Raw genomic sequence first — 26,933 nt, forward strand, 5'->3', positions numbered from 1 at the left:
CTGAGGTTTGCAGAACGTTTTTTCCTCAAGGTTCACCTGTCTGCTCTTGTTTTTTTTTTTTTTTTCCAGATTTTAATCCTGAGCAGGTCTAATTTCTGCACAATGCCACATTCATCACAAAGGAAATTGTGCTTCATGTAATGATGCAAGTAAATTGAAAAGCATTGGCTAAAACCTGGAAACATTTCTCTCTTAAAATCACTGTTTCCAAATTTCAGCTGAACTTCTAAATACATTGTGATGTCCCTTTGTCCACGCTGTGGGAGCATTTTCAAGGTGATTGTTAATGTGTGCATTTTGTCCTCAAATGAATAGAAGACTTCCTGATAGGGTGTTTGGGAATGTCAGTCTATTCTCCCCTTCATGGACAACCCACGATTAGAGGGGACCCTGCCTAGGGTTCCCCTAAAGGTACTGTGTCAGGTTCTGCAGAGAATATTGTAGAGGTATCTGCCATGGAGAATCCTTCTTGGCTTTCAAGGCCAAAGGAGATGATAAAGCAAAATGTGGAGAAAGAGGGAATCCTAATGGGGCCCAGTGGGGTGCAGCTCCTTCACACATGCAGAATAAGCACAGCCTCGTTCTCCTTCTTGCAGATATGATGACCACACTTGTGAGTGGTGGGCAGCTCTCTCCAAATGGCGATCAGGGCCAAGGCCTTCCGCCTGAGCTTCCACCCATCTTTATCACACGCCTCTAGGCCTGAGACTTCTCGGTGCCCAGCTAAGGGGAGGGAGGCTCCCGGGTCTGTCCTGTTTTGTTATTTCTGTTTTTGAAGGGTCTTCTTTTCTCTTCTTTTTAGCTTAAAAACAGCATATTTAACAGCATCATGTTGACATTCTATATCATAACTGACGCTTTTTAAATTTGGGTTTTTATCATTTTGCATCTCTGTCAATGGGCAGAGTGGAAAGTTCTGAAGAGTATGCAGCCTTGGGGGAGGGAGGTCGGTGTCCCTGAGGATCTGCCGCAGCACCTCTGAGTCTACCACTGCTTCTGCTCTGTCGATGGGTAAAATTGGCTCTCTACAAACAACATTTAAATTTAATTAATTGATAAAACACTTTTTCATACATAAATTATCAAAAATGACTTCATAATATAAAGATATTTGTAGGAAACTATAAATCTTTATCAGGGCCATATGTATGTAATCTCAGTGATCTCATTTTGTGTGTGTGTATGTGTGTGTGTGTGTGTGTGTGTGTGCATGCGTGATGGAGTGCCTCATTCAGTCTCTCTAGTTTCAAGTCTTCCTTTTGAGGTAATATATCATTTTTCTTATACATTTATTAAGAGTGTCATTTAGAAGAAAAAGTTGGCTACGATCTACATATTGTGGGGTCGGGCTCCAAATTCCTTAATAGGACACCCATAGCACAAGAGTTAATAACAAGAATCAACAAATGGGACTTACTTAAACTAAAAAGTTTTTTCTCAGCAAGAGAAACAATAAGAGAGGTAAATAGGGAGCCTACATCCTGGGAACAAATTTTTACTCCTCACACTTCAGATAGAGCCCTAATATCCAGAGTATTCAAAGAACTCAAAAAATTAGACAATAAGATAACAAATAACCCAATCAACAAATGGGCCAAGGACCTGAACAGACACTTCTCAGAGGAGGACATACAATCAATCAACAAGTACATGAAAAAATGCTCTCTATCTCTAGCAGTCAGAGAAATGCAAATCAAAACCACCCTAAGATACCATCTCACTCCAGTAAGATTCACAGCCACTATGAAGTCAAACAACAACAAGTGCTGGCGAGGATGTGGAGAAAAGGGTACACTTGTACATTGCTGGTGGGACTGCAAATTGGTGCGGCCAATTTGGAAAGCAGTTTGGAGATTCCTGGGAAAGCTGGGAATGGAACCACCATTTGACCCTGCTATTGCCCTTCTCGGACTATTCCCTGAGGATCTTACAAGAGCGTACTATAGGGATACTGCCACATCAATGATCATAACGGCACAATTCACAATAGCTAGACTGTGGAACCAACCTAGATGCCCTTCAATAGATGAATGGATAAAAAAAATGTGGCATCTATACACAATGGAGTACTATGCAGCAACAAAAAATGACAAAATCATAGAATTTGCAGGGAAATGGATGGCATTAGAGCAGATTATGCTAAGCGAAGCTAGCCAATCCTTAAAAAACAAATGCCAAATGTCTTCTTTGATATAAGGAGAGCAACTAAGAACAGAACAGGGAGGAAGAGCATGAGGAAAAGATTAACATTAAACAAAAACGAGTGGGGGGAGAGAAAGGGAGAGAGAAGGGAAAACATATGGAAATGGTAGGAGACCCTCAATGTTACACAAAATTACATAGAAGAGGATGTGAGGGGAAGGGGGGGAACAAGGGAGAGAATTGAACAACAGCAGATGAGGTAGAGAGGGATGATGGGTGGGGAGGGGAAGGGGGATAGTGGGGATAGGAAAGGTAGCAGAATACAACAGTCACTAATATGCCATTAGGTAAAAATGTGAGTGTGTAACCAATGTGATTCTGCAATATGTATCTGGGGTAAAAATGGGAGTTCATAACCCACTTGAGTCAAATGTATGAAAGATGATATGTCATGAGCTTTGTAATGTTGTGAACAACCAATAAAAAATATTTTAAAAAAAGAGTGTCATTTTATGGTTCCCTACTGTGGTAGATAGAATAATAGCCCGAAGAGGTCTGCACCCAGTCTCCAAACTCTGAGAATGTTATTTCTCACATCAAAGCTACTTTGTAGATAGGATCAAGATGGAGAGACCATCCTGGATCAGCCAGTGGGCTCAGCTGGGCACAATGGCTCACCCTTAGGAAGGGATGCAAGGAGGCGAAGGATGAGTGCTGTGCTCTGAGATGGCCAAGAAACGCAGGCGGCCTCTGGACGCTGAGAAAGGCAGGGTCCCGCGGCCAGAAGCCCTGAAGGCCTCATGTTAGCCTGTGTGATTCAGTTCAGACTTTCAGAATTATAAGATAAAGAATCTGGGCTGTTTTCGCCCACCGAGTTTGTGGTAAGTTGTCACAGAATTGTAGGAGACCAACACGCCAGCTGTTGCCGAGCCTGCTTCTCAGATTACACCATGGTCTATTTATGACCGTCTTTCCAATTTCTCTAGGTGAACTGTCCCTAGAGGACACTTTTCGTGCCTCACCAACCAGCTACTTACTCCTTATCCCCAGAAGATAAAGCTAGTGGAAAGTAGGTGGGGTGAATAGATTTGGATTGCTAGTGATTTGGATTGCATTGAGTAGGAAGGAATTTTTGACCCAGTTCTAGGGGTGAAAAGGAGAGGGGTTGTGTCTGAGAAGGTTTCCTAACCTCTTAAGAAGAGAAAAAGGAGAAATTTGTCATTTTTTCTGCTTCTGATGTTGTCCTGTCTAGTTGAAATGCTTGGAGTTTTGGTCATTTTGTGATTAGGAGGGGAGCCAGCCAACCCTCTCTGGATGGCAGAGGAGAAAGCTGAAACAGCCTGACCCTGGAGAGTACTGATGAGCCACTCAGCCAACAACCACCGACCACAGGCTCTTCTAACTTGGACTCTAGATTCTCGCTGCCAAACAAGCCTGATACAATGCAGTGGGCACTCAGAACTTCCAGCAGCAAATGAGGGACAAAAGGATAGAATTGTGGACAAGAAAAGGCAAATGGAAAAGAGAATCGTGTAAATGAAAGATTCCAAAAGTTTTATACAACTGGGAGGAAAATTAACTTTAATAACTTGTAAGTCAAGCTTTTTATTCATTTTTGGTTTATATGTTCAAGTTTCTGTCTGCATTCAGCTGTTTTTACTTCACTGAGAGCCAGGGAGATAAACCCTGGTTCCCATGTAAAAGCCAACAAGTAGCAGGTATGTGTCACTGTCACATGAAACTACCCCTGTACTGTAGAGACTTGGGCAGTCAGAGGATGGCATGAGCGCCTGTGGGTTAGTCTGGCCAGAAAAGTTCTATGATATTTAGAGATACCCAAACTTGTTTTTGTGTGTGTGCAAAATACATTTCTCTAGATATAGAGAAATAACCAAGATTCTCTTGAGATACACTAAGTCGTGACATGGAGCTCCTTACAGCTTCGGGAGCTGATTCTATGCATCTCTTCCCAGATATTTCAAATTGGTAGTTTGGCATTTACACCACGAAGAACAAACCCTCCTGATCAGAGCTGCCCTCCCCCATAGCCAACTGTTACAGTTCCCCAGCACCCTTCCCAGGAAGTCAGGTTTCTAGGGCCACTGATGAGCCTCATTTTAATAATCTGGGATATCATGTAATGGCATGGTGGATATTTTAGTCTGCTAAACCAGGCAGCTCAGATTCGCTGAGTGGAACTACTGCAATTAGTAGGTAATGCTAAGAGCACGTAGCAAGACTGAGGCGTGGCCACCCACAGCACCCACACTTAGTTACTCAGTCTTCCCCCCACGTTGTCTCTCTATATGAAAACTATCTGCACTAGCAAGAGGGAGTTTCTTGGCACTCTTGTTTCCTTCATTCCAGGGCTTTAAAAAGAGTTGTAGTGTGACCATAAACTGCTCTGAATCTAACCACAGTGGCTCTTGGGGAACCACTAGACTGTATATGAAGGGTCGTAACAAAGAACCCTGGAACAGAAGCAGGATCCGATAGACCTAATGATCTGAACCTAAAGTGTAGGAAACTCAATGAAATCAGAAGCCCCTTTCAGTTGACAGAAGAACAATGAGCCTAAATAAGTTAGGACTGATGAGTGGGCAAGTCAATCACTTTGTGCCTCGGGGTCGGCCACTTTTCCCTAAATGGGATTTGGGTTCTCACTTGTGAATCAAAAGGAGATTTAAATGAAGGATTTAAAGTCACACAAAATGACTCCTTATCCCAGATGACTAAATCCAGTAAGTCTGAAACCAACATGCCCTTGGGAGATTTTGCAGAAATTTCTAGAAAATCATAGTGAAATAGAAGATATTTAGTCTAGAGAGGATGGAGTAAATTAACTAGAGAGCAGATTTATTCATTTACTCATTTTTCATCCCTCCATCCAGGTCTATATGACAGACCCTGCTCCATGTTAAATTCTGAGTCAAATATAAATCAGAAAACTTGGGAGACAGATCTAGTAAGAGAGGTGAATTGTAAATGTGTGTGTGTGTGTGTGTGGGTGTGTGTGTGTGTGTGAGAGAGAGAGAGAGAGAGAGAGAGAGAGAGAGATGGGCACCTAGTGTTGATGGGAATGGACTCCTCATATTGCAAAATGGCATGACTTTTTATTGTCCATGACTGCTCTCTTGCTGCTCAGGAGAGTCCCTTTACACTCATGATGTCCAGGAGGTGGACAGGGAAAGAAGCATTTGGAGCCTATTCTGCCTCTTGGCCTTATTTCCTTCTCTCCTTGCCATTGGCATCACCTGGGTGCGGCAGAAGCTTAGATGGCCTCCTGCAGAACCACTGTGCTGAGCTCCCTTCTCTCTGCTACAGGCTTCCAGCTGAGCTTACAGGTCTTCTACCTGGGCCTTGAGTATGGGCCTCCATCTTCATAGCTAGGAAGTTTCCATGGTTGGAGCTGGTCCTGGGTCTATGCCTTAGCATTAGTGATGCTTGATGACCGTTTCTGAAGCTCAGCTGCTGGCTGAGTGGCAAAGCCAGCTCTTGTCGGGGCTTCAGACTCAGCTGTGTACCTTTCTGTCCCAGACTTGAGCAGTCTCTAGCCTCTGCTGGGACTCACAACTTCCTTGGCCGTGCCCTGAGAAACAAAGTACAACAGCTAATTGCTGCCCTCTACCAACATACTCACATGCCCCGGGATTTTACTCAGTTTGCTCCAGTTGTTGGCAGCACACCCATGTGCACCCACATGTGTGCACACATGCACAACTACCATCCAGGCTGGAGGACCTGGGCCTGCACTTTTCTTCACACACTCTCTCTTCTGCCTATGCAACCCTTCCTACCTAGGAGACGCTTGTGCCTCTTCCACACTCCAATTGAAAGACAATGAGAGACTTAATTCATAATACCAAATAGGTAAATATTTGGGTACACAGTTAATAATTATCCATGTAATTATAATATAATGGGTCTAATGCTATTATAGTAAAGTGGCAATAATAATGATTAACATGTACCAGTATGCTAGATAGTGTGCATGAATTAACTGATTGTGTTATTTACCACGATGGTTGAAGTATAGGCTGTTAGCATCCCACTTTAATCAGGAGCCTGACATGACTTCCCTAGATCATGAAACTAATTTGCAGCAGAGACAGGTGAAGGATTTGAACTGAGGCTCCAAAATCCACACCTTTCACTACTTTGTATGGAAAGGATGTAGCATTCATAAGATTTCAAAAGGAATAAAAAGAAAAACGTCAAAATAGGAAAACTGAGAAAACACTGCAGGCACCCAGGATACAGGATGTACTCCGCCAAGAAGGAGATACTTGGTATAACTGGAACTTAGGGTGTGAGAGCAGAATGTCAGAATATGAAGTTGTAAAGGGACCTGAAGACAAGTGCTGGAGAACCTATCTGCCAAGGTCAAGGGTTTAGGACCCAAGCTGCACATAGTGGATGGATGGCAGTTTGCTGCAGCATAACATTCACAGAATATGTTTTACAAGGGAGGTTCTGGCTGCCCAGAGAAGGGCAAAGAAGAGAGGAGCTGCTGCTGAAGTCCTTGAGAACCTGCTCCCTGATAAGTCATTCACAACTGCAAAGTGCCTTCTGTCTACGAGTTCCCATGTAATATTATGGATTGAAAAAATGGGTATGCTGTGCCTCACAATTTAGTGTATAACAAATACATACAATAAATGCCGCAGCAGAGGGTCTGCAAAGTGCACTGGTGCCATGTAGGCTTTACTCTCTGCAGAGGAGCTTGGAAGGCTGAGTGATGCAGAGGGACGTCCTGAGAACTGGAAACTCTTGAAACAGGGTTGGATGGCACTGAGTTTGGAAGTCATAAAATTGTGACTTCAGTTGCCTATTATACTATAAGTTCTTAATATAGGTGAAATGTTTTGTGGGTTTGTGTGGAAGGATCTTAGTTATGCTTGCTGTGCAGTTGGCATTCAGCAGCCTTAAACTCTGCAATATGTTACTTACTCCCAACCTCAGATAGAATAATCAATTAAGACTAAAGAGTCCCACTATTGTGCTAATTATAATGCACCCATAAAATAGATAAATAAACAAAAAAAGACTCATGGGAGGAGGGTGATTTCAGGTGCCACAGGTGCACTGGACACTGCTCCTGTCCTTGCAGAGCACGTAAGCACATCTTGTGTAATGGAACTTGATGGCACAGTTGAATTTACATAGGGAACATGGGAAATTGATTTTTAAAATAAAAGGCAGTGAGCATAGAGGTTAAGGAACCCAGGAGCAAAGAGTGACACAGAAAGTCAGAGGGAGAACGAGCAGAAGAGCAAGAGGCACTCTACCCAGTGATGCTGGGTCGTCTCTAACTGATGGGGAGAGGCGGGGCACGCTGGCAGAGAGGCGCCGGCTCCTCCAGTTGGATAATGACAACTGGGCAATGACCCTTCATTTTGTGTGGGTTTGAATTTTCTCTGTAATTCAAACTGCACTCAAGGAAATACTTTTTATACTACCCACTAAGAAGCTCAGTCCTTCAGCAAAAAGTAAAATAAAATAAAAAGAAATCCACAGCAATTTTAGAACTGTGCTTTGAGATTGCAACTTAAGATGCCTCTTTCCAAAATTACAACTTGGTGTCCTGAGTCTGTTTTTCTGTGTGTCATTGCTATAGATTCTCAAGTGTCAAGATAACTACCTTGTAAATATTGTGCTTGCTAGCAGAGAAACACACTTCAGTGTGTGGCCAAGGTACGCGCTCTAAGAGCAGAGTTCCACTAGGCAGACATTTTTTCATTAAGAAATTAGGAAATGCCTTAATTGATGAATGTGATATCAATAAATTTTATATACTATTATTTGATCAATTCATATTCATATCTGCAGTCATTTTATAAATTTAAACTTCTCTGTACTCAAACAAAATACCTGTAAAGAGTACAATGTTATTATGATAAAGATAAAATTTTCAGCACTTCATGTTCTTATCCCCTAGGTAGGTGCAACCCAAAAGGATGGTGTCATTTCCTATAGAGACATTCTGACCTATTTTGAAGTCCCCTGAATCACTGGCAGACGTGGGTGTGTGCCCACTTTGCCCGTGAGCTCTCTGGGCTCAGTGTTCTGTGTCCTTCACAAATGACTTCTGTTCTACAGTCAATGTAAAAAAAAAATGCCAGGAGACCCAGAACAGTTTAAGAAAATGTTTGCATGCCCAAAAAAGAGGATTTTTTTTTCTGTGCACAGTAAAATGTAAAGAATATAGTAAGTATATAGAACTGGACTAATGGTTGCAGGCTGCAGGTTACAAAGAGGATAACACATAATGAGGACAACAGAGAATTCCTTGGCAGCTGCTTCTGAGCTTGCATCTGCTGGTACCCTTCCAGCGCCCAGGCACTGTTCTTAGCTATCGTATGCGCTGACCCACAACAGCCCCATGGGGCAGTACTGTCGCTGCCCTATTTTGCAGGTGGAGACCAAAGCACAGAGTGAGCAACTTACTAGTGATCATTGCTTGTGCTGGGAGCTGAGATGAGACCCTGGAGCCAGTGCTCTTTCCTCCCTCCATGCTCCCCCTTCTTCCTGGGCATCGGTCCAGAGCACACAACAGCAACTGGCCCACATGTGCCAGAACCTGGCGGGGCTCATTGATGAGCTGCTTGTAATTGGGTGGCACGACTCCCAAAACCTGCACCACCTGTGCCCACCTCCTGGAGATGTGCCCTGCATCACAGTTACCTGTCTCTTCTTTCCACTTTAGACAGCTGAATTCTTTTAGTACTTGGAGAAGAGCAATTAGATGATCTAATTATAGTTATACCTGAAGATATAAACAGCATGTGATCTGAAGCAAGCCAAAAGTTACTTGGTTTCTTTAAAAAAAAAAGGAGAAGGAAAGAAAGAAATGATAATTGATAAATGTGTGAAGGTATTTTTAACAATGGGGTCTTCCCAGGTATCCTCACCTGCTCAGAAGCTCCCTCCCTCCTATGTAGCACAGAACGCCCCTGGGCCAACTGGAAAACCAGAGTTCACACACTAGAAGGTTCCAACCCATGCACAGACCTCACAGGACTGGAGGATTCAGGAGGCAGGAACAGGTCTTTGAAGTGCTGATGGTGGTCTCTCCTCGTGAGATGGTTCAAGTTCCTCTGTAATATTTCTATCCTGTGGATAAAACAAAAGCTTACCCAGGTAACTGTGATGCTGGGCACATCTCCAGGAGGTGGGCACAGGTGGGTGCAGGTTTTGGGTGATGTGTTTCAGTTTAGGTGCCTGGTTGCATAGACTGTCAGGTTTCCATATTTTCGGTAACTTTCACGTATCTCCTTTCTGATGGGTTAGCTGGGCATCCAACACATTTTCCCTTGATGACAAGGTCACAAACACCCTGCTGTCCTACATGATTTTCTTAGTTCCCTGATCTTCGGATCTCTCACCTTTTCCTGTTCTGCCCAGGATGGTCCTCAGAGCTCCTCTCAGGAGCTCTCTGTGTGCCCTCATGACGCCATGACCTGCGTGTAATGGCACTCCCGACAGCTCCGCTAATTGTGTCTCTTCCAAAACCCAAAATGTGATTCTTAACATCTTTGGCCAAGGTCTCACAGTCTGTCTCAAACTGAACATGCAGCCTGCAATAATACCCATCCCCGCCCACGTTTTCTGATACTGAAAATGCCACGTTGTTTCACGTGTCCCAAATGTTGGAAACCTAGCTCTGGTACGTATCCCAGCCTGCCCTTTACTCTCTGTGCCAGTTAATCATTCAACCCTGTAAAATATCCCTCCATCTTCCCCGTCAGTGCCTTCTCCTGTCGCTTCTCACCCTGCTCTGTAGGTCAACACCATGATTCAAGACCCTGTGGCTTCTTAAACTGCTACTGTGGCCCGTGGATAGGTGACTCTTCTCTTAGACATTCACTCCTGCATTTTGACCTCCCAAGTCATCCTGGACTCTGCTGCCAGACTCTCCTTACTTTCATGGCTATTTAATCATTTCTGTTTTCCCTGTTGTCTGAAGAGTCCAGTCCAGACTCCGGCTGGCGCAGAGGGCCCCTTCCTACCTCTCCAACATCACCTGCCAGTTCCTCCCCACTCAGGTTGCCTTAGCCCAAACTGGTCACTGTCTCCCCTCGTATGGGGGCCATCACCCCCATGTCCTTTGCACAGAATGTTGACCCTAGCTCCTCTTGCTGGGTCTATCAAAGTCCCCCCCACCCCCCGAAGTGATGCTTTTTCCTATTCACTCCATCCCATAGTCATCTGTTTTCTCTCAACCATAACCTCTTCCTAGACAGTTCTGGTGTGTATCCCCTCTTGGTCATTTGATCATTGGACATTTTACTTAATTTTCTGTGACTATATTATTTTTGCTTTAGAGAATAGTGAGGGAATTAACACCATTTGGCACATTCTGTCTCACTTCATCCCCATAATAACCCTCAGGAGTCAACTCTCATTGCACAGGCTGACCTAGCTTGCAGAGGGGCTCCGGAAGTTTCCACCTGTCATGGAGATTTAAAAAGGTGGAGCTGGCTGTGCACTTGTGGTGATGGGATTGAGCCAGGTCTGCCTGGTCCACACACAGGCTGCTCTCCACAGTATGGATCCAAGGGCCCAAGTCATGTTCCTCTTCTACCCTACCCCTGACTTTCTCCATCTCTCCCTAACACTTAACACAGCCATGTAACTATTGCAGCTGTTCAGTTCTTTTGTTTTATGTTTTTGTTTTTGCTTTAGTTTTCTAAATGAGATTTGATTTGTACAAGAAATCCTGAGTTTAAAGAAGTTTAGTAAATTGAAACCAATCTCTGCAATAGATATATAAAATTATCCCATGATGTACAAGACAGCTTCTATTGTTACTATTATAGTAATTCATTCTTAAAATCAGTTACTGGCATTAACTTCACCTGAAATAGTCCTTTACTAACCTCTTTAATTCTCCTTATTTGGTTGTGTGTATTAAAATTGACAGGACAACATCTACTTCAGGGACAGTTTTTCTAAAATAACACCAGGTTTTGCTACTAACACCAGTGGTAAATGGATAAATGGATGTTTGTGATTCCTAACACTCTGCCAAGGCCGTTTGGGCCTCTCATTGCTTCTCCATTTTATGAACACTTTTGTCCCCAAATATAATTATTCCCTACCTCTGACCAAATTATACTACTTTAACATCATACAGAAATGTGATACAGGAAAGATAAGCTTTAAAGTTATATTTTAAAACATATTTTACTCCTTTGTAGCCCTCTCTGGTTAAAATAAGTGCCATTTTAAAAGTTTTAAGAAATTCCTTTATGACAAATGAAAGAGAGTGGGATTGTTCAAAGCTGTAGAACATGGGATTGTTTCTTTTTTATGTATTAAATTGAAAGTATCATTGCTGACTGCTGCAGTCAGGAGCATACAGGTCCTGGATAATAAAGGTTAAGTGGCAGAAATTCAAGATCTGCTTACAGCTGACCTTTAGCTCTCATGTTAGGATTTTTGACAGAAATTTAAAATAAGGTTATTGCGCAAAATAATTTGATTCTCCATTTTCAATTCCAGATTTGTTGCTCAGTAATTAATATCTTCCTGCTAGACAAAGACTTCGGGACTTGTAGTAAAGCAGCAGGCCATGCAGACAGTGAGAGCGGTGGCAGAACTGCTCTCTGTATAAGCCTCCCTCCCCCTGGGAGCCTGGTCAATACACCTGGGAAGCCTTGGAACACTCTTCCTGTTTTGCATTGATATTTGTTAATAATCTTTTGTAAAGTTTGCATATCAATTGTCGCTCCTATTGCCTGAAAGTGCTTATGTTGTTTCATTCTCAGGATTGTGACCTTTTTAACAAGCATTTTCTAAGTATGTTTTAATCATACGTTATTCTTAGTGCTCTCTGTGCAGCAGTTTTTCTGAACCCTTCCTAATCAGACACGTCTTGGAGCTCTGGGTGTGCTGTGTGGACACACTCCCTTTTCCATGTCCACCCTGTTGATCTTCACAGGTATTCTCTCCTTGCCTTGAGGCTTCATGTAGTGAGCCCTGCAGCTGTCCTTCTTTCCCATTCGTAAAAAGGGTCTGTGTAAGTGGGAATTTGTTTGTTCTTCTAAGGTTAAAAATTTCATTGTGATTCAATTCTTAGTTTTGTTTCTTTGTATATGTTTTTCTTATTTTTTATTTTATTTTTTATTGGTTCTTTTTAGTTACACATGACAATAGAGTCCATTTTGATGAGATCATACATACGAAATATATCTTATTCTAATTAGGGCCCCAGTCTTGTGGATGTACATGATGGTGGGATTTCATGTGGTGTATTCATATGTACACATAGGAGAGCAATTCTTAATATGTCATTATTTCTGTAATGATTTTCTCTTTGATCTATTAGCAATTCAAAAGTATTCCTAACTTTCTAAATAATGAGGGTTAAGTCTGGCTATCTTTCATGGGTTGTTATTTAAGTTTCTTCAACAAATGTGATAGTTATGACATATTTTGAAATGTCTTGAGACTCACTTTATGGCTCAATGTGTATTCTGTTTTCTAAAATATCCCACATATGTTTACAAAAAATGTGTTTTATCTAATTTTCAAATGTAAGGTTCTATGTAGGACCACAAAGTAGACTTTTTCTAAGGTTTACGTGTAAATATTATATGGAAAAGTAAACAAAGCATGGTTATAAATAATATCTGGAAAAGTAATATGAGGGCGACTAAAGCACCAGATGTTAAAATCTGCTAAGATGCTGTGATAATTCAAACAGTGTGGGTTCTTGGTCAACAGAGAATGGAGCAGGAGAGAGAGTCGAGAAATAGGCTTTATGATAGGGCATGTCCTTGTCACTGGGCCTTTCAGCAAGTGCCCTGGGATAGCCGGGCACCAGCTCAGACCCTGCCTCATGGCACAGCAGGACAGCCACAAACTTGAGGGAGGCGCCAATGTAGAACCCTCAGTGAGCAAGATTCTTTCTAAATGTTTCTGTTCTTTATGCCTCAAAATTGGGGAGAAACTTTCTGATGATGACTCAAACTTCAGAACCCACAAATGACTAATATATGCAAAAGCATAAAAATCTGCATAACAAAAAAATGAAACTCCTGTTACACAAAAAAGATTAAGCTCACTAACATAGGAGGTCTCTTTTTTTAAAAAGCCAATGCTCAGTCGAGAAATAGCAAAGGATATGAAAATATAATGCACAGGAAAGGATGGTGTTCAATAGTGTTCAACAGGTGGCTGTTCTCACAATAAGACAAACACAGCTGAAACAACCCTGAAATGCCACTGTGACCTGTAATATTTCAGTAGCCACACTTCAATCCCTCTGCAAATGCTCTCTCTGCACAGACGTTAGGAAAACAAGACTCATTTGTTGTTGAGGGGAAAATAATTTGGTACCCTCTCTACAAAGCTCCACTTGGGAATATCTGTCAAAATTGCAAGTCCTTCTCCCCTTTGATAAAGCAATTCCTCTTCCAGGAACTCATCCTACATCATATTTATTGTTTCTTTTTACCATACCTTTTCTTTCAGCCTATCTTGGTTATTACATATTGAGTGTGTCCCTCATAGACAAATAAGACGGAAGTGTATTCCCCCCGTCTGATGCTCTGTCTTTCAACAGAGGTTTGATTCTCTCCACTCACTGTAATTGTTTATATATTTGGATTCATCCTATATATTTTCTTCCCTCCATACTTTCTCCTGTAGTCAGGGCTGGCTTAACCAGCCTTCTATCGGATTTCTAGATCTTTTTTTCATTCCCTGTGTTCTACTCTATTCTGTTGGAAGTTAAGTACTTTTCAACACTTATCCTTATATTTTAATATGTTTGATTATTTAACTGTCTAGACTCTATCCTCATCCCTTCTCCCTCTCTTCTTGGCTCCTGTTCCTTTCTAGTATCATGACTCCACTTCGTCAACCTACCGTATTAAGGATTCTATTTTATCTTTATAGTCAATGCTCATTTATTCTCATCAATCACTCAACAGTTTGTTTAGTATTATCTCTTGCATTTTACTCTTTTCTTCTGTATTTAACTTAAATTTTTAAATAATTTTTATCCTGTAATACAGATGATGATCCATAGGTTAGAAAAATATCCCTCCATGTTGGTGAAGTACATTTAATCTGTCTTTATTTCTGAATGATGTCATCATTGAGTTACATAGTAGATGAATAGTTTTTGTTCTTATAACATGTTAAAGTACATCAACCCTGTCTCTTGTTCTCTATTTCTATATTTCTCACATTCATGAGAAATATAGCTCTAATTTTGATCATTTATATGTAATCAGTCTTTTGTTTCTAGTTGTTTTAAAATCTTTTCCTTGACTTTGGGGTTTTATAGTTTTTCTGGAAAGTATTTGGATAAACATCTTCGAATCTAAAGACATCTCTTTTCAATCTTGAATGATTATCAACCATGATTTCTTCAGACACTGCCCTGCTCCACTCTCTTCCCTCTTTTCTGGAACTCTGGGTCCTGTGGCAGTGTCTCCTCTGGTGGGATTTTCTGCCTCCTTCCCACTGAGTTACTTCCTTTTGCTATCATTGGGTTATGCTGAGATTGGGACCCAGTTGCCTAATTGGCCAATCTAAGATTCTAACTAGCTATTGAATTTCTAAGTTAGCGGTAATATAATTTTTCCTGGAAGATTTATTTTTAAGTAGTCTTTGTTTTAGGCATTTAATTTTTTTGCAGATTTGATTCTATTATTTCCAGCTGACATTTTCAGGGCCAGAGCTCCTTCCCACATTCACTGGACTGAGACTTCCTTGTGATGGCCCCATTACCATGGTGTCTGGTGGCTTTGTTCTTAAGAGCTGGTCTGTAGAAGGGGTCGCATTTTCTGTGTGGTGGTCTTAGGTACTCAGATTATGCAAGGGTTCACGTTTTTGCGTTTGCTTTTATTTGAACACCTGAATGTTCTTTTCTATCATCTGAGACTTAATTTCTTGGCTTTAGATTTTTTTTGGATTTCTGTTTCTCAAAAGAGGTTTTTCCCATGGAGTTTTGTCAAACAGTAAGTCTTCTTTATGGTTTCACAAACTAGTAACTCTCTGTTCCCTTCTTCACAGATGAAACAGCCCTTCAAGTGCCCTGGTTGTATGCAGAAGTCCCAGTTTAACTCCCTTCTCTTAACAAACGTTCCATTCTCCTGAACTCTGGAGTCACTAACTCCGTCTTGCTCTCATGATCCAGTCTGGGTCTGATGGCCCCTGAGGTCACCTGGAATTATGTTTACTTCCCCAGTCGCTCACCTATGAGACTGGATTCCATCCCTATCTCTGAGCTAAACTTTGCATCGAGCACTTTGGGATTTTTTTTTAAGACTATGTAGCAGTTTATAGATCCATGTCAGTCTTGGCTACTATCTTGACTGAAGTCTTCTTCTTTTCTACACTAAAGAGCATTTTTCATATTAAAAATGTTTTGGTCTGGGGATATAGCTCAGTTGGTGGAGCGCTTGCATTTCATACACAAGGCCCTGGGTTCAATTCCCTGCACCACATACACCCAAACACACACACACACACACACACACACACACACACACACACACAAATGTTTTACTTTCTGCATTACAAATCTCATGTACTATTACATGATTTTAGTTATAAAATAGTTGTGCAATTAAAAAATAGAAAATGACTTGATTATTTTCAATTATTCATCATAACTGCATCCACATATATTTTAAAAAATAGTAATACACCAATGTGTGAAAAATGCTTTATATACCATCTGCAAACATTGCTTACTACTTTACATTGGTAAGGGCTTTGTAGCCGCCTTAAGGGTTGAAATGTAAAGCTCTAAACTATTTATAAATGTAACATTAAGTCCAAATGAATCCAAAATATATTAATTATACTTTTTCCAGATTAATTTCTAATACTAAGCAGGATCCTCAGGAATTGTTATAAGAGTCATAACAGTCGATATTTTCAGTGATATTTCATTTGCTCACTGATGCAGGATATGCAAGATGTAAGAATAAAGCCTCTGATTTGAATTTTTTAAATGGAAGTCATTAACCTTATTGTGTTTCTGACCTTTGAGTGCAGCACCACTACCTTTCACATTTGTTATGGGGACAAAATGCTATATTTGACACACCAGGTCAAGTTAGAATTTTATTGCTTTTGACCAAAGGTCACTGAAAGATTTAGAGATCCACTTGTAGGTACTGCGATCTTTAAAAAGTTATGAAACATCAATTTTAAAAAGACTCTGTGCATAAAAATACTCCATGTTTCTGGAGTTGCTATCAAAGTAGTCATTAATCAGTGTATCTCCATGTAATTTTAATGACCTCTAAAACAGCACCTGTTCTGTGCTCCACTTCAGAGAGTTTTCTTTTAGTTCTGGATTTCTTTTAGTTCTGGATTTAGTTATGGAAACTTTAAAGAAGATCCTCAAATTTGAAAACTACTTTTATGGTAATATTTAGTAAATATAAAGCATATTATACCTTAAGAGCAAAAAGATTATGAAACTGAAAAAAAAGTCTACTGCTAAATAAACCTTAAATATGGCTTTCTATAAATCTAAATGAAGCCGAGGCCAGCAGTTAGAAGCACTCTAAGTGACAGGAGTCATGGCACAACAAACACAGAGGTCAATAGGGGACGCCTCATTTATCTCTTCTTCAAGTTTTGGCTTAATCGTAAAGTATTCTTAACATCCAGATTTTTAAAATGAAGTCCTCTTATAATTAGGATCAATATGGACATATTGTAATATGCCTGCACATGATGACACTATGAAAAGCAGAAACTATTCTTCTATGATTTGAAAAGTAAACAGAAAAGCCAATTGAGCCCTACATGATTTCTAGTGAAATGAGGGTAAATACCAGCATCCAGGGCCCCATCCTGAGTGCCTACTAAAGTACTCATAAAACTCCTGAAATGGGAATAATCACAAAAAGTACTGTGAGGAACACACAGTGCTGTAAATTGAGGCACTTGCATTCCCCTTCCTGCTGCAGGGTCTGTGGGAAGCGCCAGGCCCCCTGAGCAGCCTGCCTCAGCCCCCACCCGGCTCCCATCCCCTGGCCGGCAGTCCTCAGCTGAGCAAGCCTCTCAAGGAGGGCCACACACAGGGCAGATTCAAAAGGCCACGATTAAAATTCAACACCTATCACGTGCCAAACACCCTTCTAGGTGGTGACAAGCTCCCTGAACAACAGAACTTAAGAAACTGAATGAATAAGTGATTAGGGCTAAAAGAAAATCAAGCAGGGCGAGAGGTGTTGGTAGGAAGGCCTTGAGAACTGAGGTCTAGATGGCAGGACCTGCCCGTGACAGAGACGCCTGGCAGAGAGAGGATGGTGTGCAAGAGCCTCATTGTGCCCCCTGCCCAACACACAATTCACAGTGGGAAGCACAGAGGTACATCCTGTGTACCTCTTTGGACATAGGGCCATGCGGACATCACACAGGTTAAGTGCACTCAGAAGGACTATGCCCTGGAAAGAAGTGGAGGGACACCAACCAGAGCTGGCTGTGTGCACACACACAGGAAAGGCCCTGTGAGGACAGTGACAAGGTGAATTCCACAAACCAGGAAAAGAGGCCTCAACCTGATCTTGAACTTCCAGCCTCCAGAACTGTGAGAGAATAAGTGTCTGTGTTGAAGCCACTCCGCCTACGGGGCTTGTGTCGGCTGCCTGAGCAGACTAAGACAGGTGCAGCCAGACCAGCCTGGGGGAAAGGCCCCCGTGTCTCTAGAGCACCACATTTAGGGGGATCCAGTGGACTGCAGACACCCAGAGCCCAGATGGGGAGGTCTTGGTGGGGCTCTGGTCAGGAGCAACAGCAGGCCAAGGACCCAAGACAGGAAAATGGAAATCAGGAGGCAGAAATATAAACAAGGGGCTAGCCACGAGGCTGCAGTAGCCACCCAGGTAAGGCAGGTGGGCTCAGACCAAGCGGGGACTGAGCAAAGTGGTGGACAAGCAGATGATTTAAGGATTTATCTGGAGTCCGACTGCTGCTGGGAATCAAGACAGCCACCAGCATTGGAGGTCTGGCACCCGGAGGCCCAGGGCAGATGACTTCATGACGTCAGCTGTGCTCTGCTGATGAGGACAGAAAAGGGACAAGGTCATGAGGCAGAGAGGTGGTCATTGGTGACTTCCATAAAGCAACTTCAATGAGATGGTGGAGAAGTGGGAAGAGAGACCGAGAGTGAGGAGATATAGAAATGATTCTAGAGAATTCTCTTGAAAAACTTTTTTTTATTAGTTGTTCAAAACATTACAAAGCTCTTGACATATCATATTTCATACATTTGATTCAAGTGGATTATGAACTCCCATTTTTACCCCATTGCAGATTCACATCAGGTACACATCCACTTTACTGTGAAAGTAGACCAACAAGTAGAAGGAAATTTTCAAAAAAGGAAAGAAAGAAAACTACAGAGAAAAGTAATATATGTTATTAACACTCATACACAACTCCTGTGGTGAACGGAATCCAAGAGGGCTTGCCCAGGGCCAAGCCAAATTCATCAGCTGAAAATGGAATTATAATCCTAAGAAGAGACCCTAGAAGATTCACAAGCAGGAAGAAAGTTAGATACAAATTCACCCCATTGCAAGCTGAACAGTATCTATGGTGCTTAAATAAGTTTATGATTGTACTGGCCAGTTGTTATTCCATTCCTTAGGCAACACATCTGCAAGGACAGCAGAAATGCCAATGGCCAATGGCGAGGTCAGAGAAAGAACACTCGAGGAGAGGGGTTTTGTAGGGAAAAGTTGCTGAGGTGCAAGAGCCAGAAGGATTTAAAGACATAGGGGCGATTCTTCTTTCTCAGTCTCTTGCTCACTTAGTCTTTCATTCAATGTTTCTGTCTTTCAATAACTCCCTCTTTCTCTTTTCTCTTCCTTGCTTCAAAAACTCTTGTTTTTTTCCCCCCAAAACATCTTAGAAAATGAATCATATGGGTGCTCATGTTCAAAGGCACATTGCAACATGGAAGGGAACAAAGCAAATCCAGCTATAAGCTACAGAGGAGACTCTCAAAATATGTCGGAGCAAAGCAGAAAGCTGAAGGGTAGAAAATAAGCATGTGCTAGGTGACCCTGTTGTGGCAACAGTGACATCAGGTGAAGACGAACTGTGTCAATGATGATAATAAGGACAGGGCAGAAGGACAAGGGGAGCAATTCACTAGGAGGTTCCAATACTGCCGATCCTTGATGTGCCCAACAACAAGCCAGAGGAGTGGTGCCCTGTCACAGAGCCAGCCTGTTGGGGTTCGAGTCCTCATGCCAACAACACTCATGAGCTGCAGACCTTGAGAAAGCTGATAAGCTGCTCTGTGCCTCAGTTTCCACATGCTGCAAATTAAAAGGATACTAACAATACTAATTCAAATTGTTGATTAAATAAACTAGTGCTGTGTTTATACAGTGTCTGGCAGCATAAATATTGGCATTACTGTTTGTTGCTTTTGTTGTAGTACCGTTGCCTCAAACCAAATGAAGAAAGAAATAGAATTCCAAGGAAGAATTGGCACGTCAACCATCTTATTAGGACATTTTTAACTTACCCATCTAATTAAGATTAATATGTTTAAAAATCTTTGAGAAAGCTATAACTGTGATAAAATATCTAAGAAGTCTGTTTTATCTTTAAAAAATCATCACAAAAATAATAATGAACTAAAGCAAATAAAGCAAAATCTATATAACAAAACTGTAAAATAGAAAAGAAACAGTAAGTGAAAACAACCACCAGACACATAAAATAAGATGACTCAAGTTAAACCAGGCCTAGATATAAATATAAATGACCTAGATTATTGTATTAAAATATAGGGACTTAGATTATAGTAAAAATATTAATGATTTGCTAATTATAAGAGAAACATGTAAAACTGTGACAGTGAGCCAAAAGAGAACAGCAGCATACTTTAAAAATTTAACACAAGATTCTAGTACAGATGACATTTATCATGAAGTCAGGTTACAAGATAAAATTATGCAAAACAACAGTGTACCTTTAATAGCTGAATTATGCAGCAATAAGTTTTTCAAAATGTACAAAATAATGTGCTAAAATATTTTCATATGCAAAAAAACCCTTGAAAAGATAAATATTAAATAGATATCCCACAAACTTCTACTGAATAAAATGAATACTGTAAGTACACAAGGAATATAAAGAACAACTGATCCAAATGAGGATCTGAAGTTTGCTGCCTTGGCTGGCTGGGCTCCCTCTTCCTCTCCAGCCACTATGGCAAGGTGCATTGTGAATGGGAAGTTCATGAGCAGGCTGCAGTCAGGGCCCCTGCCCCGGGAACCACAGGCCATTTGATTCACCCAGACATGGTAAAGAGCAGTGCTGCAGAGGTTAGTTCCATTCCCTGACGCAAAGGTCTGGCAGGAGGTCTTAGAGGTGTCAGTGGGAGTGACAGCTGGAGGAGGGGGAAAGACAGACAGCTCTGCTCCCAGAGGAAGCAGCTTGGGGAGACCTTGGACATTTTGATTCTGAGGTGTCAGGGGTCCATTCAGGTTCAGCACACTCTGACTTGTCCTTTTATCTTGACGCCACTAACTTGTCATCCGGGCTCCGTGGATATTTGATTCCCTCTCGCTGGCCAGGTCCTAAAGATGCCTCACTTTGAGATACGTCACAAGAGTACAGCAACGCACTTTCCCTGCTACCCCTCCTAGAGCTCCGGGTGCTGATCTGTTTCAATTGTTTTCTGTTGTTGTTGTTCTGTTTTATTCCTACATGTATCTCTCAACACAATACAATGGGCTTCTTGAATCATTTTTAAAAAGAAGCAAATAATTAACATCTCCCGATGTCAGAAAGAGATTTGACTGCTAAGATTTCCAGATCAGCAAATAAGTTTGCACTTACTAACAAACGAAGGCATGAGACATGCTCCAGGTGGCTGGGTGCCCTGGCCTGTCACACCCTTCCGACAGCTCTGCAGAGTCTCTTCCTGCCCAGGTGGGGACCACGCCTGGAGGCTAGCTGGTCTTGCTGACCCACTGCTGTTCTTACACGACCTCTCTTCTCTACTTCCAGGTGGAAATCGAGAAGCTGGATTACCATCATTACCTACCTCTGTTTTTTGATGGGCTTTGTGAAATGACATTTCCCTATGAGTTTTTTGCTCGGCAAGGAATCCATGACATGCTGGAACATGGGGGAAACAAGATTCTACCTGTCATTCCACAGCTCATTATTCCGATAAAAAGTAAGTGAACAGGTGAGAAAGCATTGCTCAGTTTATATGGTGCCGCTTTGACAACTTGCTAATTAAGCAATAAAACACAGCAAACAGAGGCGATCCCTGGTTTTTGTGAGAATTTTTATAAATTGATTTATGAAGCTAGAAAACCCAAAATTCTGAAAATAGATCCCATCATCAATGCTACACTATGGCTTAGACACATAAACAAACTAAATCGTGGGAGGTTTGCACTATTTTTTTTTTTTTTTTTTTTTTTTTTTTTTTATTGGTTGTTCATAACATTACAAAGCTCTTGACATATGATATTTCATACATTAGATTGAAGTGGGTTATGAACCCCCAATTTTACCCCAAATGCAGATAGCAGAATCACGTCGGTTACACATCCACAATTTTACATAATGCCCTAATAGTAATTGTTGTATTCTGCTACCTTTCCTATCCCCTACTATCCCCCCTCCCCTCCCCTCCCAACTTCTCTCTCTATCCCATCTACTGTAATTCATTTCTCTCTTTGTTTATTTTCCCATTCCCCTCACAACCTCTTATGTGTAATTTTGTTTAGCAATGAGGGTCTCCCTTCATTTCCATGCAATTTCCCTTTTCTCTCCCTTTCCCTCCCATCTCAAGTCTCTGTTTAATGTTAATTTTTTCTTCCTACTCTTCCTCAATGCTCTGTTCTTAGTTGCTCTCATTATATCAAAGAAGACATTTGGTATTTGTTTTTTAGGGTTTGGCTAGCTTCACTAAGCATAATCTGCTCTAGTACCAACCATTTCCCTGAAAATTCTATGATTTTGTCATTTTTTATTGCTGCATAGTACTCCATTGTGTATAGATGCCACATTTTTTTTATCCATTCATCTATTGAAGGGCATCTGGGTTGGTTCCACAGTCTAGCTATTGTGAATTGTGCTGCTATGAACATTGATGTGGCAGTATCCCTGTAGCATGCTTTTTTGAGGTCTTCAGGGAATAGTCCGAGAAGGGCAATAGCAGGGTCAAATGGTGGTTCCATTCCCAGCTTTCCCAGGAATCTCCAAACTGCTTTCCAAATTGGCCGCACCAATTTGCAGTCCCACCAGCAATGTACAAGTGTACCCTTTTCTCCACATCCTCGCCAGCACTTGTTGTTGTTTGACTTCATAGTGGCTGCCAATCTTACTGGAGTGAGATGGTATCTTAGGGTGGTTTTGATTTGCATTTCTCTGACTGCTAGAGATGGAGAGCATTTTTTCATGTACTTGTTGATTGATTGTATATCCTCCTCTGAGAAGTGTCTGTTCAGGTCCTTGGCCCATTTGTTGATTGGGTTATTTGTTATCTTATTGTCTAATTTTTTGAGTTCTTTGTATACTCTGGATATTAGGGCTCTATCTGAAGTGTGAGGCGTAAAAATTTGTTCCCAGGATGTAGGCTCCCTATTTACCTCTCTTATTGTTTCTTTTGCTGAGAAAAAACTTTTAAGTTTAATTAAGTCCCATTTGTTGATTCTAGTTGTTAACTCTTGTGCTATGGGTGTCCTATTAAGGAATTTGGGGCCCGACCCCACAATCTGTAGATCGGAGCCAACTTTATCTTCTATCAGACGCAGAGTTTCTGATTTGATATCAAGCTCCTTGATCCATTTTGAGTTAACTTTTGTGCATGGCGAGAGAAAGGGATTCAGTTTCATTTTGTTGCATATGGATTTCCAGTTTTCCCAACACCATTTGTTGAAGATGCTATCCTTCCTCCATTGCATGCTTATAGCCCCTTTATCAAATATAAGATAGTTGTAACTTTGTGGATTAGTCTCTGTGTCCTCTATTTTATACCATTGGTCCACCCGCCTGTTTTGGTACCAGTACCATGCTGTTTTTGTCACTATTGCTCTGTAATATAGTTTGAAATCTGGTATCGCTATACTGCCTGATTCACACTTTCTGCTTAGAATTGCTTTTGCTATTCTGGGTCTTTTATTTTTCCATATGAATTTCATGATTGCTTTATCTATTTCTACAAGAAATGCCGTTGGTATTTTGATTGGCATTGCATTAAACCTATAGAGAACTTTTGGTAATATTGCCATTTTGATGATGTTAGTTCTGCCTATCCATGAACAAGGTATATTTTTCCATCTTCTAAGATCCTCTTCTATTTCTCTCTTTAGGGTTCTGTAGTTTTCATTGTATAGGTCTTTCACCTCTTTTGTTAGGTTGATTCCCAAGTATTTTATTTTTTTTGCGGATATTGTGAATGGAGTGTTTTTCCTCATTTCCATTTCAGAAGTTTTGTCGCTGATATACAGAAATGCCTTTGATTTATGCGTGTTGATTTTATATCCTGCCACTTTGCTGAATTCATTTATTAGTTCTAGTAGTTTTTTTGTAGACCCTTTTGGGTCTTCTAGGTATAGAATCATGTCATCTGCAAATAGTGATAATTTAAGTTCTTCTTTTCCAATTTTTATGCCTTTAATTTCTTTCGTCTGTCTAATTGCTCTGGCCAGTGTTTCGAGAACTATATTGAATAGAAGTGGAGATAGAGGGCATCCCTGTCTTGTTCCGGATTTTAGAGGGAATGCCTTCAACTTTTGTCCATTGAGAATGATGCTAGCCTGAGGCTTAGCGTAGATAGCTTTTACAATGTCAAGGTAAGTTCCTGTTATCCCTAGTTTTTCTAATGTTTTGAACATAAAGGCATGCTGTACTTTGTCGAATGCTTTCTCTGCATCTATCGAGATGATCATATGGTTCTTATCTTTAAGTCTATTGATGTGGTGAATAACATTTATTGATTTTCGTATGTTGAACCATCCTTGCATCCCAGGGATGAATCCTACTTGATCATGGTGCACAATTTTTTTGATGTGTTTTTGTATTCGATTCGCCAGAATTTTATTGAGGATTTTTGCATCTAGGTTCATTAGAGATATTGGTCTGTAGTTTTCTTTCTTTGAGGTGTCTTTGTCTGGTTTCGGGATCAGGGTGATGTTGGCCTCATAGAATGAATTTGGAAGAGCTCCCTCTTTTTCTATTTCCTGAAATAACTTGAAAAGTATTGGTATTAATTCTTCTTTAAAGGTTTTGTAAAACTCTGCTGTATACCCATCCGGTCCTGGGCTTTTCTTGGATGGTAGTCTTTTGATGGCTTCTTCAATTTCATCCATTGATATTGGTCTGTTCAGATTGTGTGTATCCTCCTGACTCAGTCTGGGCAAATCATATGACTTAAGAAATTTATCGATGTCTTCACTATCCTCTATTTTATTGGAATATAGGTTTTCAAAATAATTTCTAATTGTCTTCTGTATTTCTGTAGCATCTGTTGTGATATTGCCTTTTTCATCCCGTATGTTAGTAATTTGAGTTCTCTCTCTTCTTCTCTTTGTTAGCATGGCTAGAGGTCTGTCGATCTTATTTATTTTTTCGAAGAACCAACTTTTAGTTTTGTTAATTTTTTCAATAGTTTCTTTTGTTTCAATTTCATTAATTTCCGCTCTGATTTTAATTATTTCTTGCCTTCTGCTATATTTGCTGTTGTTTTGCTCCTCCTTTTCTAGGGCTTTGAGTTGGAGTGTGAGCTCATTTATTTGTTGGTTTCTTCTTTTTTTGAGGAGTGACCACCAGGCGATGAACTTTCCTCTTAAAACTGCTTTCATTGTGTCCCATAGATTCCGATATGTTGTGTCTGTATTTTCGTTTATCTCCAAGAATTTTTTGATTTCCTCCTTTATGTCTTCTGTAACCCATTGATCATTCAGTAGTATATTGTTCATTTTCCATGTGATGTAGGATTTTTCCTTCCTTCTTTTGTTATTGATTTCCAGTTTCATTCCATTATGATCAGATAGAATGCATGGTATTATCTCCACCCCTTTATATTTACTGAGGGTTGCCCTATGGCATAATATATGGTCTATTTTTGAGAAGGATCCATGTGCTGTTGAGAAGAAAGTATATCCATTTGATGATGGTTGATATATTCTATATAAGTCAGTTAAGTCTAGGTTATTGATTGTGGTATTGAGTTCTATAGTTTCTTTATTTAACTTTTGTTTGGAGGATCTGTCCAATGGTGAGAGAGGTGTGTTGAAGTCTCCCATAATTATTGTGTTGTGGTCTATTTGATTCTTGAATTTGAGGAGAATTTGTTTTATGTATGTCGCAGCACCATTATTTGGTGCGTAAATATTGATAATTGTTATGTCTTGTTGGTGAATGGTTCCTTTTAACAGTATATAATGACCTTCTTTATCCCTTTTGATTAACTTAGTCTTGAAGTCAATTTTATTCGATATGAGGATGGCCACCCCTGCTTGCTTGCGAGGAGCGTGTGCGTGGTATATTTTTTCCCATCCTTTCACCTTCAGCCTGTGTATGTCATTTCCAATCAGATGTGTCTCCTGGAGGCAGCATATTGTTGGATTTGTTTTTTTAATCCATGATACCAGCCTATGTCGCTTTATTGGAGAGTTTAAGCCATTAACATTCAGAGTTACTATTGATATGTGGTTTGAACTTCCATCCATGTTTGATTGTTTATCCTTTTTAAAAAAAAAAAAAATTTAGTTTGTTTCTCCATGATTGTCTTTCCCCTTGCCCTCTGTCTTTACTGAGGCACTTCCCACTGATGGTTTTGGTTATTGTTTTTCATTTCTTCTTCTTGTAGTGTTTTGTTCAAAATGCTTTGCAATGCTGGTTTTCTGGCTGCAAATTCTTTTAACTTTTGTTTATCATGAAAGATTTTTATTTCGTTGTCATACCTAAAGCTTAATTTTGCTGGATACAGAATTCTTGGTTGGCATCCATTGTCTTTCAGTGTTTGAAATACATTGTTCCATGACCTTCTTGCTTTCAGTGTCTGTGATGAAAAATCCGTGGTTAACCGTATTGGTTTACCCCTAAATGTAATCTGTCTCCTTTCTCTTGTAGCTTTTAATATTTTCTCTTTGTTCTGTATATTGGATATCTTCATAACAATGTGTCTTGGCGTTGGTCTACTGTGATTTTGTGTGCTCGGTGTCCTGTATGCATCTTCAATTTGTATATCTGTTTCCTTTTTTATTTCTGGAAAGTTTTCTGTAATTATCTCATTCAGCAAGTTTCTCATTCCCTTGGTTTGAATCTCTGTGCCCTCCTCTATCCCGATGACTCGTAAGTTTGGTTTCTTTATGTTATCCCATAATTCTTGGAGGTTTTTCTCGTGATTTTTTACCAGCCTTTCTGAGTTGGCTAGACTCTTTTCAAGATGGTATATTTTGTCTTCATTATCTGACGTTCTGGCTTCTACCTGCTCCACTCTGTTAGTGATACTCTCAATTGAGTTTTTCATTTGGTTTATCGTTTCCTTCATTTCTAGAATTATTGTTTGATTATTTTTTATAACCTCTATCTCCTGATAAAGATGCTTAACTTCTTCTTTTATCTGTTTGTGAAATGCATTCTCAATGTGTTCTTTCGCTGCTTGAATTTGCTGTCTTGTATCTTCTTTAAGGTTCCATTCCATCTGTCTAAGGTGTTCCTTGAGGTCTTTATATGACCATTTTTCTGATGACTCTAGGTCCTCCTGAATATTTAGGCTATCCTGCATTGTTTGTACTCCTTTTCTTCCTTGCTTTTTGAAGCTG

The 26,933-nt window shown here is 40.6% G+C and overlaps 1 protein-coding gene across 1 annotated transcript in view; it reads left to right on the forward strand.

The window, feature by feature from the left end:
* PACRG (parkin coregulated) overlaps nucleotides 1–26,933 on the forward strand; it is a gene marked incomplete at its 5' end in the record, with an annotated part of 515,654 nt that overhangs the window by 283,654 nt on the left and 205,067 nt on the right. Inside the window, one exon of the mRNA XM_081295777.1 lies at nucleotides 21,154–21,325. Within this exon, the coding sequence (XP_081151903.1) occupies nucleotides 21,154–21,325 (172 nt within the window). The remainder of the gene's footprint in view (nucleotides 1–21,153; nucleotides 21,326–26,933) is intronic.

Source organism: Spermophilus citellus (genome assembly GCF_964194105.1).
Source record: "Spermophilus citellus genome assembly, chromosome: 5".
In the NCBI taxonomy this organism is placed as follows: Eukaryota; Metazoa; Chordata; class Mammalia; order Rodentia; family Sciuridae; genus Spermophilus; species Spermophilus citellus.